Source organism: Brassica napus, chromosome A6, assembly GCF_020379485.1.
Source record: "Brassica napus cultivar Da-Ae chromosome A6, Da-Ae, whole genome shotgun sequence".
NCBI classification, from domain to species: Eukaryota; Viridiplantae; Streptophyta; class Magnoliopsida; order Brassicales; family Brassicaceae; genus Brassica; species Brassica napus.
Genome location: NC_063439.1, coordinates 7528417 through 7542719, shown reverse-complemented (window position 1 = coordinate 7542719; position 14303 = coordinate 7528417). Strand labels below are relative to the sequence as shown.

The window sequence follows — 14303 nt, the reverse complement described above, 5'->3', positions numbered from 1 at the left end:
TAACCAAGTGGCTGATGATTAATAGGTTGTCTTCCTGGAGCTGTGTGGTGGCAGAGTGTCTAATCTCGGACCTCATACGACTGTGAAGGTTTGCTTCCCATAATTGTGATTCTGCTTCCTCTTTTCCTAATTTGTTCTTACAGTTTTCACATTTCTATCATTGTGTGAGATTCTCGATAAGAACCGTTTCTTTGTTGTTGATGATTTGATTAGAGATCCCATTTAACTGATACACGACTCTCTTCTTAACCCTTTTGATTATTCTGAAATGCTGCTACATTTTGTTTCTCTAGAGTCCAACTCCAACCATGTTGGACATGATAAAAAGTTGGAAGCAGAAAGAGAACTTCTTTGCAATACTAATGGATTTAATTCCTGCAGAGGCAAGTTTCTTTCATCATATGATACTTTTAAACGGAAGCTTTTAACTTTCTGATAACCAATAATTTACATCCTGTCCCTCTGTTAGGACCCCAGTACGCCTGAGGTTCCTTATGCTAATGAGTTTCGTGTGGCATATGCAGAGGCCCTTAAATATGGCGGCGTGGTGATTCTTGGCGATCGTCATATACAGGTTATATATATATATATATATGTTCGTCCAGAGTTTCAAAGTATTCTTTTTAATAAATCTTATTATGCACCTTACAACATGGAGTTGCATTATCTCTCCAGCATGGCTATATTCATTTGATTTCACTGGTTTTTTTTCCGAGCAGATCACGTATAAAAGAACATGGGCAAAGATGCCTCTACTGCTCAAGTTAAAGTGTATATCCTTGACGCTGTATGCAGCTTTCTTTTTGCGAGGAGTCCACATAGAGTCTTAATTACTTTATAGTACTTTTTATTTGTTCATTTTCTGCAAATGTATTTTAATGTGATTCATCATATCTAAGTATATATTCTTGATTTTTGACATTTTTTGTCTATGATAAATTTGGTTTCAGGAGGACGAGGACGAAACGGACATTTCGGACTTAATAACTGAAGCGAGCAAGGATTATCCATCTGTCATCGATAAATTTGTGCATGAGCGTGACCAGTTAGTGTTCCTCTTATCCCTCTCTAATGTAAAACTGAAATAGAAATATATCGGTACTGGCAAATATAGAGAAGGTTGATGATGATGATTGGTGGTGGCAATATAAAATGAAAATTTCAGGTACATGTCATGCGCTTTACTGAGTGTTGCAAGTAAGCAACGTTCGGTTGTGGCAGTTGTTGGCAAGGCGCATGTTAATGGAATCAAGAAGAACTGGAAGCAACCTATATCGGTTTGTTGTTGACAATCTCTTTCTTAATTAATTAAGGAGCTTATTTCGTTCTTGGATTTGTGTTTTATTTCATAATTTCATTGGAATTTGCAGGTGAAAGATCTAACGGAGATACCAGAGCCAGTATTTACAGTGAAGAGGGTAGTATCATCAGCGGCAATAGCATTTGCAGGGAGAGCTATTATACGTCTTGCAAGAAGAAGGTGAAAGAGACTGTAATGGGGGCAGAGTTATTTCTTTTTCTTTTCACCTTTTTTTAATGTCAGTTGATGAAACCTTTTCATGAGAATTTAATTCGGAGGGAGAGGGACTATAAAACAGAAGTTTCTCTGTTTTGTTCTCATTAATTCTGCAGGCTAACTTGTATGTACCTTTGAATCACTGAAAGAAAAATGGTCTCATAAATAAGAAAAATTGATGCATATAATGATAAAAAGACACTCAACAACAACAGTAAGGCTTCGCTACAGATTCATCCAATGGAAATTAAACTATAAAAACAAGGATCAGAAGAAACAGACAATCACAGACAAAAACAAAGATCATATTCATGGAGTTGAAGCAAGAAAGCCAGTTCCTCTAAACTTCTCCTCCATCAAACCATCAATACGAGCCACCATCTCCGGCGTCAGATAATTCTCCCAGTCCCCAACTTTCCCTTTCCTAAAATAAGCACTGTTCGCATACACAGCAGGACGATCCTCCCTATCTTTCTCCCCTTTATTAGCTTCAAGATTCTTCAAAGTCTCAAAGCTACAAAGCTTCACAACTCTCTCCACAACCCCTCCTTCCTCTTCCTCCTCCGTGAACCCATACCCCATAAACTCAGCCAACCTCTTCACGTACGGCAACGGGTCCCCCCTCATCGTCTCGTACTTCAAAAACAAAATCTGCTCCGGGTTCGCTTCGTGGGCCTTCCAGTAGCCCAAAACATGATCCAGATAAGGACCGTACACAGACAAGCCTTGACAGTACTTATCAAAAGCCTCCTCTATGCTAATGACATCTCCTTGTTGAGACCTCTCCTTGTGAGCGAACGTCCACATGGAGACAAACGTGTCTTTCGGGTCTCTCCAAATGTAAACCATCTTGCAACCAGCCTTCAAGATCGATTCGGGCAAGAGATTATAAGGGATGTGAGTGGAGAAGAGCGTGTTGCCTTCGTCCTTGAGGACGTCGACGCTCGGGAAGAACGGGAAGTCGATCTCGATGTAAGGCACGAACTCGTGAGGGTTGCGTTTGAGGAGAGGGTTCGTTGAGTCGTCGAACTTGGACCGGTTCGCGATCGCGAAGGTTAGGGCCTTGAGCCACGTGGTTCCGGTTTTCGGGTAGCTGCAGACGAAGAAGTCGTTGGGTCGAGCTTTGAAGAAGCTTTGGGCGTGGAGTAAGCCTTCGAGGAGAGGTTGTAGCCACCAGTGGCCACCGTACTCGACGAAAGGGTCTTTTGGGCGCCAGCCGTTTTGGTGAGGAAGCGTGGCGATGGTTTCTTGGTAGTGTTTCTGGTTCTTCTCGAATTCTGATGGTGGTGATGCGACGACGTCGTTTTCGGATTTGGATTCCATTACAGAGATGATGGTTTTGTGTTTCTCTTATTTGCTGTATAAATAAATCAAGTGATCGCTTACTCGTTTGTTTATGATGCTATAATATATAGTTTTGTTGTGTGGAATATATAAGTAAGTTGGTGGTGACGGCTGACGGGTGAGGAGGATGATACTAGTTTACCAACAACGTGTTATATGTGTTTCACAGTTGCTGGTTTGGTGACTACTGACTATGGAGTTTCTCTGAGCTAAAAATTATATATTTTTTAACAAAAAAAACGTGCATAGGATAAACCAGTTATCGTATTATAAGATTTAAAAATGTTATGTTTAAACACACACAAAATTAGGTCTGGGCATTCGGGGTCCCAAACGGGTTTCGGTTTTATCCAATCGGTTTTTGGTTTTTCAGGTTTATCAAAATCAGTCTCATTCGGATTATATGAAAGTTTGGTTCGGGACCGGTTCGGGTTCTATCGGGTTCGGGTCGGGATTAGTAAATGTTCAAAGAACCGGTACAACTCAATATACTTTCGGGTTCGGATCCCAATCGGTTTTTCGGTTTAAAAGTACCTGATTTTTACCTATTTTATAACCAAAACATGAGTAAAATCGGTTCTTCAGTTTTAAAATACATGATTTGTACCTATTTTGTAACGAAAACTTAAGTAAAATCGATTCAAAAATAAGGAACATCAACCGTGATCATTCAAAATCAAACAAAAAGTAAACATATTTACTGATAAAAAGAAAAGCAAATAAATAAAAGTATAAAATGAAAACCAAGTTCTCATGAAATGAGAAACATTGTTTAACGAAAACAAAATCAAACTAAATACTTCAAGATTCAACGGCCATTTTCAACCATCAACCTTCATTTAATAGAACCACCAACCTTCATGCAATAGAACCACCAACATTTATGTAATCCCCTATATATTATTTGAGAAGCATTGCAACATTTTTTTGTAGCCACGTATCATCACTAGAATGATTCTTAGAATCCTTAGAGAAATAGGTTGGTCCATCTAAATATATAATAAGCTTTTTATTAAACCACAATAAATACATTGTTAATGTGCTTCATTATTTCCTTAAATAAGATTACAGAATTTTTTAATCTGGCAAAAGTATATATGACAATTAATGATTTTGAATAATAAAGATTTGATAAAAATAAGTGTGTATTATAATTATATATGTTTAATTTTAAGCTATTAAAATAAATTAAACAATCATAATAACTATATAATAAATATTAAAAAAATATTTATATATTATATTTTAAATTTTTAAAAACGAGTATAAATTACTAAAACTGTTATTTTTATTTGGTTGATAAATAATTTAGTTAACAAATTTGCTAGGGTTTGATGATTTTTCGCGAATGGGATCCGGGGACTCGAGGGGGTTACAGGAATCTCGGTTCATCAATATGGGGAGTTAGAGGCGACACACAAAGGATTCAAAGGATTGGAAAGTATAGATCTGATTGAGATTACAGGAGATCTCATACAAAAAGGAGAATTGGGAATTGAGGGATTTTGGTGTTTCTTGGGAGTTTGGTCTCGGAATCTCCAAGGTATGATTCTGAACCAGAAAGGGGAAGTAGCTGCTTTGGAGTGTAAGGAAAAGATTTACGGATCTGTTTTCCTCCGAGTTTGGAAGGTTTCGATGGGGACTAGGCCCTCGTCGCCACCTGCAAGCGTACGGTCAGTAAAATGGCAACTTGTCATGGAGAAGGAGCAAAACAGCAGGAGGAGAAGGGTCTCGCAAACCCCAAACATTATGCCACCAAATCTTAGAAGTATCATGACGACACAAGAAGTGGAGGGTTTATGCGAGCAGTTGGCGTGTTCTATTTTTAATTTTGATTTTGATTTTCAGTTTAATAAGCTCTATGAGCATCTTATTGAGATTTGTGTTGGTTATTTTGTTGGTTCTACTTGTTCCCTGTGTTTCATTGTCTTGCCCTATGTGGGTTTGAATTGGAACAAGACGAGACTCTTTGGTTTTTGGTTTTGGCTTGGATGTGGCGGTGGTTTTAGTGGTCTTTCTCTTATGGTTTCAAAACACCAGAGGCCATGTCTGCAAGATGGTTTTACTATAGAGGAGCTACTGTGTTTGGTCTCATTAAACCATCCACAGATATCACATGTGTGTACGGAGGTGTTTGAGTTGGTGGAGATCGGTCAAAAGGATAGTAGAATGGTTTTATATTTGCGTATGGGTTGGTCTTCTATTTGTTTTCTTATTCGGATGAAATGGTGGTTTTGTGTCTCTGTGGTTTTTTTTCAAACAAGGGAGTTAGGGAGTTTGGCTCAAGAAGTCCAACAATTATGGAGGGGGGATATCAATGGTGGGTTACGAAAAAGCAAGGCTGAGGTTTTATTTTTTCGAAGAGTTTTGGTGGTCCAATATTATATTCATGTGAAGGTTTTCTACGTCTTACAAGATACACATAAGGTCTGGTACTTTCTAATGTTTAATAAAAATAGGATTTCAATTATAAGTAATCATCGGGGATGGACTTTAAAAGTGGCACGTGGTTTAAAATATGTTGATGATAAGAGTTTATTTGGAGTGGTTTGGAGAGAATCTGGATACATGGGAGATGGGAGGTTATATTCAATACACACATGTTAATTGAGGTAGTACGGTCTCAATGGGGTGTACGGTTTTGGTCCATGTTGCAAATTATATATTTTGGTACAGTGAAAGATCAGGTTTATGACAATACGATTCACACAAATTATGCCGAGTGCATTCTGGTTACTCAGGGTTTCCTCACACCCGATTGTCTAGCTCGAATGAGCTTTTTGAAAAAATTATGATAGTGTTGAGCTGGAATTGTAGAGGTGCGGGAAGTCATTGGACAATTAATTATCTCCGGGAAATATGACATAAACATAAACCGGACTTTTTGTTTCTCTCAGAGACAAAACAGGATTTGACGTTTATTCAGGGGTTGCAGTCCCATTTTGGTTATGACAATTTAGTTACAGTGGACCCGGTTGGTGCGAGTGGAGGATTGGCATTATTTTATAATAATGAATACCAAGTTGATATTCAATATACTAGCAATCGTATGATTGATGTTGAAACATTGGCCCTCGGGAAAAAAGTTTACATGACCTTTGTATATGAAGAGCCGGTCCAGAGTTTAAGGGATCAAGTTTGGGAACGTTTAACAAGATTTGGTCTAGCAATATCGGAGCCGTGGTTTATTATTGGAGATTTGAATGAGATAACTGGGAATCATGAAAAAGATGGGAGGGCCATACGGAGTGCAGGATCTTTTGTACCGTTTAATAACATGATTAGGGATACTGGACTTTTGGAGTTTCCGGCCCGAGGAAATCAGATGTCATGGCAAGGAAGAAGGAAACAAGGAAAAAATAAAAAAGTAATGGTCAGGTGTCGGTTGGACCGAGCGTTAGCAAACGAAGATTGGCATACGCTTTTTCCCTGCTCTTACACAGAAAATTTGAGAATGGTGGGGTCCGATCATCGACCAGTGGTAGCTTTTCTTGATAATAAAGTAACAAGACGGAGGGGACAATTTTGTTTTGACAAGAGATGGATTGGACAAGAAGGTTTATTGGATTCAATTGAGAGAGGGTGGGGTGAATTTTCAGAGGCGAATCCGGGGGATTTTGTTTCGAAAATCACAAACTGCCGTCATGAGATCTCTACATGGCGGAAGAATAATCCACCTTATGGAAAAGAGAAGATCGGAGAACTCCAGAAAGCACTTGAGGAGGTCCAAACAGATAATAATAGAACCCAGGAGGATATTCTGGAGGTCTCAAGGAAGTTACAGGAAGCTTATAAGGATGAGGAAGATTTCTGGCAACAGAAGAGTCGTAATATGTGGCACACTTCAGGGGATCTAAATACAAAATTTTATCATGCTCTAACAAAACAACGTCGTGCTCGTAATCGAATTGTGGGTCTATATGATTCTGATGGAAACTGGATAATTGAGGAACATGGGATAGAAAAGGTGGTAGTGGATTATTTTGATGATCTGTTTCAGACGACAACTCCTACAGGTTTTGATGGCTTTTTAGATGAGATTACATCTTCAATTACCCCACAAATGAATCAACGGCTCCTTCGGTTAGCAACTGAGGAGGAAGTTCGACTGGCTTTATTTATGATGCACCCGGAGAAAGCTCCTGGGCTGGATGGAATGACGGCTCTTTTTTTCAACACTCATGGCATATAATAAAAAAGGATCTATTGGAAATGGTCAACAGTTTTTTGACATCGGAAAAATTGGATACAAGGTTAAACATTACGAATATTTGTTTGATTCCTAAAAAGGAGAGGCCCACAAGGATGACTGAACTCAGACCTATCAGCTTATGTAATGTAGGATACAAGATTATTTCTAAGGTATTATGTCAAAGATTAAAGGTCTGTCTTCCATCATTGATCTCGGAGACGCAATCGGCTTTTGTGCCTGGACGTTTAATATCGGATAATATAGTTATAGCTCAGGAGATGTTCCATGGTCTGCGGACTAACAAATCGTGTCAGGATAAATTTTTGGCAATAAAAACGGACATGAGCAAAGCTTATGACAGAGTTGAATGGGTCTTCATCCAGGAACTACTAACAAAAATGGGATTTGATCAGCATTGGATCCAATTAATGATGGAATGCATTTCCTCGGTTCAATATAAGGTTTTATTAAATGGGCAACCAAAAGGACATATAGTACCACAGAGAGGATTACGACAAGGGGATCCTCTATCTCCTTATTTGTTTATTATGTGCACGGAAGCTTTGGTCGCGAATATTAAAAAGGCAGAAAGAAATAAGCAACTAACGGGTCTAAAGGTTGCTAGGGCTTGCCCCCCAATTTCCCATTTACTCTTTGTAGATGATAGTCTTTTCTTTTGCAAAGCTCAGAATGAAGAATGTCAGACAATTCTTAGGAACCTTAAGGAATATGAAGGGGTTTCAGGACAACAAATAAACTTTGACAAATCATCGATTCAATTTGGACACAAGATCGAAGAAGATACACGACAAGAATTACGAGATGTCTTAGGTATACATAACTTAGGAGGAATGGGATCATACTTGGGCATCCCGGAAAATCTGGGGGGTTCAAAGGTGCAAGTTTTTGGATTTGTTCAGGATCGGTTAAATAGCAGAGTAAATGGATGGACTTTTAAGTTTTTCACCAGAGGAGGTAAGGAAGTGATTATAAAATCTGTGGTTACAGCTCTGCCAAACAATGTGATGTCATGCTTTCGAATCCCGAAAACGGTAATGAAGAAGTTAGTGAGTGCTGTGGCACAATTCTGGTGGAGTCCAGGGGGTAATAAGAGAGGTATGCATTGGAAATCATGGGACAAACTCTGTAGTCCTAAGGATGATGGAGGTTTGGGTTTTAAGGATCTTACAGATTTTAATACAGCTATGCTTGGGAAACAATTTTGGAGATTAATGGACAAACCTAACACGCTTTTTTCTCGTGTTTTCAAAGGGAGATATTTCAGGAATGCTTCACCCTTGGAACCCACTAGATCATACTCGTCATCTTATGGCTGGCGTAGTATTGTCTCTGCTAGATCTCTGGTTAGCAAAGGACTAATCAAAAGGGTGGGAACAGGATCATCTATCTCAGTATGGAATGACCCTTGGCTTCCATCCACTCGCCCGAGACCAGCAAATAAAAATCAACACAATCTTTACCCGGAACTAACAGTGGATGCTCTTATCGATGGAACATCACGGTCATGGAATCTACAGGTTATTCGGACTCTGGTGGATCCACAAGATGTGAAAATTATTGAAAGTATTCCTATAAGCAGATTTCACCTAGAAGACCGAAATGGATGGCATTTTACAAACAATGGGAAATAAACGGTTAAATCTGGATATGAAGTGGAACGAGTATATCCGGACAGAGAAAGTATGCCACCCCAGTTTGGTCCTTCGATAACACCTTTGAAGGCGTTCTGTTGGAAAGTACGCTGCCCACCCAAGATGAAACATTTTTATGGCAAATTTAAACTGGGTGTATAGCGGTTAAGAAAAATTTGAGGTCAAGAGGAATGCAAGGAGGTACTGTATGTGACCGATGTGGAGCTCCCGAGGAGTCCACTAATCACGTTTTTTTTTAATGTCCACCGGCGGTTCAGGTCTGGGCACTTTTACGGATTCCAACGAATCCGGATATTTTCCCCACTCAATCTTTGTTTACCAATATGGATCATTTATTTTGGAGAGTGTCCCCCGAAATAGAGGATCATTACTTTGCTTGGATTCTTTGGTATATATGAAACGGTAGAAACAATAAAGTTTTTAGCAATTTGGATATGGATCCAAGAGATACTCTCAAATTGGCAGAAACGGAATCGTTACTTTGGGCGGAAGCACAAAACTCTCAGACTCAGAGTACGGACGGCACCCAAGTTCCAGTACCTTTGGCAATACCGAGTATACCAGGTCGATGGTGTTTTACGGACGGATCTTGGAAAACAGAGGATAAATATTCAGGACAAGGATGGTACAGTACCCTGGAATGTTTCGATAGACTAATGGGAGCAAGGAATACGAGAGCGAGTCAGTCGCCACTACACACAGAGATAGAGGCTCTCATATGGGCAATGGAATGCATGTGGAATCTTCGACAGTCTTGTGTTACTTTTGCAACGGATTGTGCTCAATTGGTGAAGATAGTTTTGGAACCAGAAGAGTGGCCAGCCTTTGCAAGCTATTTGGAAGACATAAAGTTCTTGAAGAGAAGTTTCAACAGCTCAGAGATCATTCATATACCACGGACACAGAACTCAAAGGCGGACAGTCTAGCACGCAGTGCAAGGATACAACCGTCGTTTGTCGTTCATATGGATGCAGAATTACCGGAATGGTTCGCAGAGTCTATATGAGTCTGTTTTGTTGCTGACAAAAAAAAAAATTACTAAAACTGTTAAAAGTTTCACATTCAAATTTTGTGATCTATGATTTAAAACTTTTGTTATGACATGATACAAATAATATAAGTTAAAAGTCTCATTTAATAAGTATCAAAAATAAAAGATATATAAATATATGTATCATTTTAAATTAAACTATATGCCATATAAAAATACATAAATATCTTAATTTTGAAATTTATTTTGAACATTTTTTTGATAAAAAATTTGAAAAAATATTGACAACTTAATTTTTTAAAATAATATAAATTACTTAAACCATTAATCCCACAGTGAAAATTTTGTTATCACTAAGTTAGACTTTTTGTTATAACATATACAAATGATAAAAAAAAATATGAGCAAAAAGCATCATCTAATAAATATTAATATTAAAATTATACCATATATATATTACTATCATTTAAATTTAATTATAAATCATATCAAATAGAAAAAATATTTTTTCGATTATAAAATTTATTTATATGTTCGCACCAATTTAATTATATAAGTAGTAAATAATGACTTTTTAATTATTAAATATATATTTATTATTTCATAATATGTTATAAACATATAATATATAAAATAATTTTTATATATAATGTTTCTCCCGTGCCTTGCGCGGGTCTTAACCTAGTAGATAAGTATTTTAGATGTTCAATATTTCATAGTGTATTTTGGATACATATTAGGAATTGAGATCATGTTTGGCACAAGACCTTTTCGAGGTTTTGAATATTTCGGGTTTTATCGGATATCCATTTAGATTCGGGTTCGGTTCGGATAATATCCATAATCCAAAATACCACAAAACAAGATCTATTCGGTATTTACGTCGGGTTCGGATCGGTTCGGATTCATTTTTATCGGATCGGATTCGGTTCAAGTTTTTGGATTCGGTTTATTTGCCCAGCCCTACACAAAATTAAAAGTTTACTTTATCTAAATTTTTAATTTAACCAATCATAAAAGACTAAAATGTAATTGGTTGAGCAGTTTTTAATAAAGTTATTAATATTAATATAGAAAGCTTAAAACATCTTATATGGAACACCAAAAACCTTCTAAAAATCATATATTATGTATGTAGAATAAACCAGTGTCAAATGGAAATAATAATACATGTAACGTACTCAACTTTAAGTACATTTTAACCATTTCTAATGTGACTATAAATTTCTTTTCAGACCATAACAAGAACAGTCTTCAGAGAATATCTGAACCTGACAAACTTTCTGAGATCTCTACAATATTACAAAAAAAAAAAAAAACAAAAAGAATCTTCAAAGTGTATAAGAAATCAAGAATCTTGTGATATGTGATTAGACTCGAAAGTTTCTTTTGCTATTAAGCTGTGACACAATCTTGTAAATAAGGATGGCTAGAGTTCAAAAACCTTAACCAGAACGGTTTATACCTACCTATAGCCAGCTTTAGCCAAGGTTTCATGTTACCATTGTAGTGAATCACAGCAGCCGTTTCGATCAAACGGTTATCAATGTTCACATCGTAACCTAAACCTAAGACATGCCATCTTCTGTCTAGCGGTTCAGTGAGACCATAGAAAGCCAATAGACCTGGAGGGAGAGTCCCGAGCTTCCAAAGCGTTCGTTCTGTGTTCTGCTCTTGCCAGTAATGGTACCGAGCAGTCACATTCGCTTTCCTCCACGCGACCAGGTCGAAAACGTTCATACCAAAGGCCCATCCACATGCTTGTGGGTCGAACTTTGAGCTGATGAGTGGGTTGGAGAAGTTTAGATACTTGTAATAACGGTGGAAGGCTTCGAGACACGTCTCAACAGCTCCATTGACGTTTCCGTGAAGATCCAAGGAGAAGAGTGGAGTCAAATCTTTCTGAACGACAACATCGTCATCTAGGAAAACGATCTTTTCTAGCTGCGGATAGATCTCGGGGATGTAGAATCTGAGATGGTTCAGTAATGACAAGTACTTCGGGTTCCTCATTTTTGGCTCAGGGTTCGTTTCTTGACTTGTCTGGTCTCCGAAATAGTAAGCCCTTGAATCTGTATCCAGAAGTTGCTTAACAACAGGAGAGTATGAAGCATTCAGCCAAGAAAACTCTTCAACGCTCCTGATCTCTATCGCTGAGCCCTTGAAGTCATTGCTTAGAAACCAAGCCTGCATAGCTTTGTAGCTCACTCTATTCGTCACTATGTGGAAAACAAGCTGTTTTGGATGATCAGCGTTAGAGACGGTTGAGTTAACAACAACAGAGGCGGCTATCACGTTGTCAGTGAAGATGCAGAAATGGTAGAGATTGTTGTCAACAAGTCTAGGTGAGTCCTCTGCCAGTTCATGGCGTGATGGCTTAGTTAGCCAATCAGATGTGAGCTTGATCATCAAACAGTGGAGGCTCTTTGGTAGCGCCTCGGCAACCGATTGCGCAAATAATGTGGTTTGAACAGTAGCTGCGCTTGCGCGCTCTTCAAGGGATTGGATGTGAGATTTCATGGTCATCATTGTGGTGGCTATGTCGTAGTGCGCGTCTTGCGCCTTGTAGATAAGAGTTGAAAGGCCCGTAACGATGGGTTTTGCTTCGTCTAGTGAAATGGGTTGACCTCTCATCGCTGCTTTCGAGAGCAGAAGCTGACAGCTTCTGATCTTAGAAGTCAGCTCCCAAGCTAAGTGGAGGTTGTTGTGCTCTTTGGCTATAAAAACATAAGCCTTGGCAAGCGTCATTTGCTCTCCTAACTGCCTCGCGAACGAGGAAGCACTTGTTACCTCTTCCGTGAAGTTTAAACGGGGAGGAGATACGTTCTCGGTTATTGTGTCTCTTTCCTATCAAAGAAAAGAAGATCAGAGTAAGGTCTCCAAAGACACAAACATCAAAAGAAAGAAAAAAAAAACATTTCTGTATAGATAGTATGATGCAATAAGCTGTCCATAATCCCCTTCCTATACTTTGTGAAAGAAAAGGTTATGTTCTCAAGTCTTGGGCTAACTAAGAATTCTCAACAAAATTCTCATGACACTCATTCAATTACAATGCATCTTTAGAATGATAGTAACATAAACATCAGCATTTTTTTGTTAACTACTGCATGTACTTTATTGGAGAGCTTAGCTTAATACAAAATCTTCCCGTCTATAACTCTACACTATGGCATAAAGCGCCTTGAATATTTTCATCTCTCAAATAATCGGCAATCAATGTCATATCAGAACAGTAGACGTAAAGGTACATATATTATCAAGAAATTTTGACTATTTTATGAACTTATACACTCACACTAAGAAGAAAGAAAGCCCAAAACCAACAAACAATGTCAATAAGAAACTACAATAGCCACAATAATATTCTCAGGCCAAGTAAGAAGAAACCAATAATTAAACAATCAAAAAGCTTTTAATTTATAAAGACATCAACTAAGCAACTTCAATGATTCCATAGCTAGAGACCGAACTGATACAGATTCTCAACTTAACAAAAGTAAGGTTACAATTCAACTGGAATCACCAATGTTTTGTCAACAGCAAGAAGAAGATCCAGACTTTTTCTTAACTGTATGATCAAAGACATAGCATGGGAATCGAATGAAGAGAGAAAAACATACAACTCTTAGCTGAGATTCGTCTTGTTGGTGATGATGCTGAACCATGAAGAGAACCAATCCAGCGACAGAGAAAGAAGCAAGGAGAAGCCATATCCAACTCAACAATCTCCTTCTAGCTACCCTCCGCCTCCTCATCTTTTCCCTACTCCTCCACGGTTTACTCTAAACCCAGATTCGAGCAGAGCCCAATGAATTCGAACAAACAAAAAATCTACCGACAGAGATTGTGATTATTATGATCTAAGTTTCGCTTTGCTTGCGCGTTTCTTTGAGTGCATCGAATGATTTCTTCACTGTCCAAAGAAATGTTTAATGTTTGACAGATCTAATCTTATTGGCTCACTCAATCACTGTCGAATCGATCATCAAAATCCTTTTAACTTTTCTTCGTTTTTTTGACCAAACTAAACTTTATTTTAATTACAAAATGAGACCGGAAGTAGATAAAAATGTCTATTAACACCCTATCACTCCGTCGGTGTTTAGATTAGTTTTTTATGTTTGGTCCAGAAACAATAGCTAAATTTAGTAGAAGCAGGAGGAATATAACACATAAATATCTTCAGATTACGTCCAACACGTTTTCTTCGATAGCGTCCGCAAAGGAAAAGTAGGACGATGAAATAAAAAAGATAATTCATATTTTCTTTCCTTTTTAAACAAATTACAAATTTGAATTTTCTTCAAACATTCTTCTCGTCTTTCCCAGCTTCTATATTTGCTTCCAAACGGATCGTATTGGGTTGGGAGGCAAATAGGCTGGTGGTCCCATAACGTTGTTTTATTTTTCTCATAACCTTGCGACTCGAACGTTGGGCTTTTTCTTTCTAAACAAGGAATCAAATGGTCCTTATGGAAAAAAAGGAAAGAACATTTTGGTGACCAGAGGGAACAGTTCAAGCAGTTCAGATCATGTACTCGAATAACGTCAGTTACGTCACAGGTTCAAAAGATAAATAAAAT

The 14303-nt window shown here is 38.0% G+C and overlaps 3 protein-coding genes across 4 annotated transcripts; 1 reads left to right on the top strand and 2 right to left on the bottom strand.

Annotated features, from left to right (window-relative positions):
- Nucleotides 1-490: 490 nt before the first annotated feature.
- LOC106349903 lies at nt 491-1519 on the top strand. 2 transcript variants are annotated; one of them, XM_048782439.1, is made up of 5 exons: nt 523-574; nt 720-787; nt 951-1045; nt 1166-1277; nt 1371-1519. In XM_048782439.1, exons 2-5 carry the CDS (start codon nt 737-739, stop codon nt 1482-1484), a joined length of 372 nt encoding a protein of 123 aa, XP_048638396.1. In that variant the 5' UTR covers nt 523-574; nt 720-736; the 3' UTR covers nt 1485-1519. The 2 variants fall into 2 exon arrangements, with proteins under 2 accessions (XP_048638395.1, XP_048638396.1); XM_048782438.1 differs by having other exon boundaries at nt 491-787.
- Nucleotides 1520-1682: 163 nt separating this feature from the next.
- LOC106346914 (cytosolic sulfotransferase 17) lies at nt 1683-3071 on the bottom strand. Its single transcript, XM_013786377.3, has one exon. The coding sequence runs from the start codon at nt 2837-2839 to the stop codon at nt 1826-1828; it is 1014 nt and encodes a 337-aa protein (XP_013641831.2). The 5' UTR covers nt 2840-3071; the 3' UTR covers nt 1683-1825.
- A 7985-nt stretch (nt 3072-11056) lies between these two features.
- Nucleotides 11057-13862, bottom strand: LOC106346913 (hexosyltransferase GAUT11). The gene is made up of 2 exons (XM_013786376.3): nt 13341-13862; nt 11057-12564 (listed from the first exon to the last, which is right to left on the bottom strand). The coding sequence occupies exons 1-2, from the start codon at nt 13473-13475 to the stop codon at nt 11113-11115; spliced, it is 1587 nt and encodes a 528-aa protein (XP_013641830.2). The 5' UTR covers nt 13476-13862; the 3' UTR covers nt 11057-11112.
- Nucleotides 13863-14303: the final 441 nt, after the last annotated feature.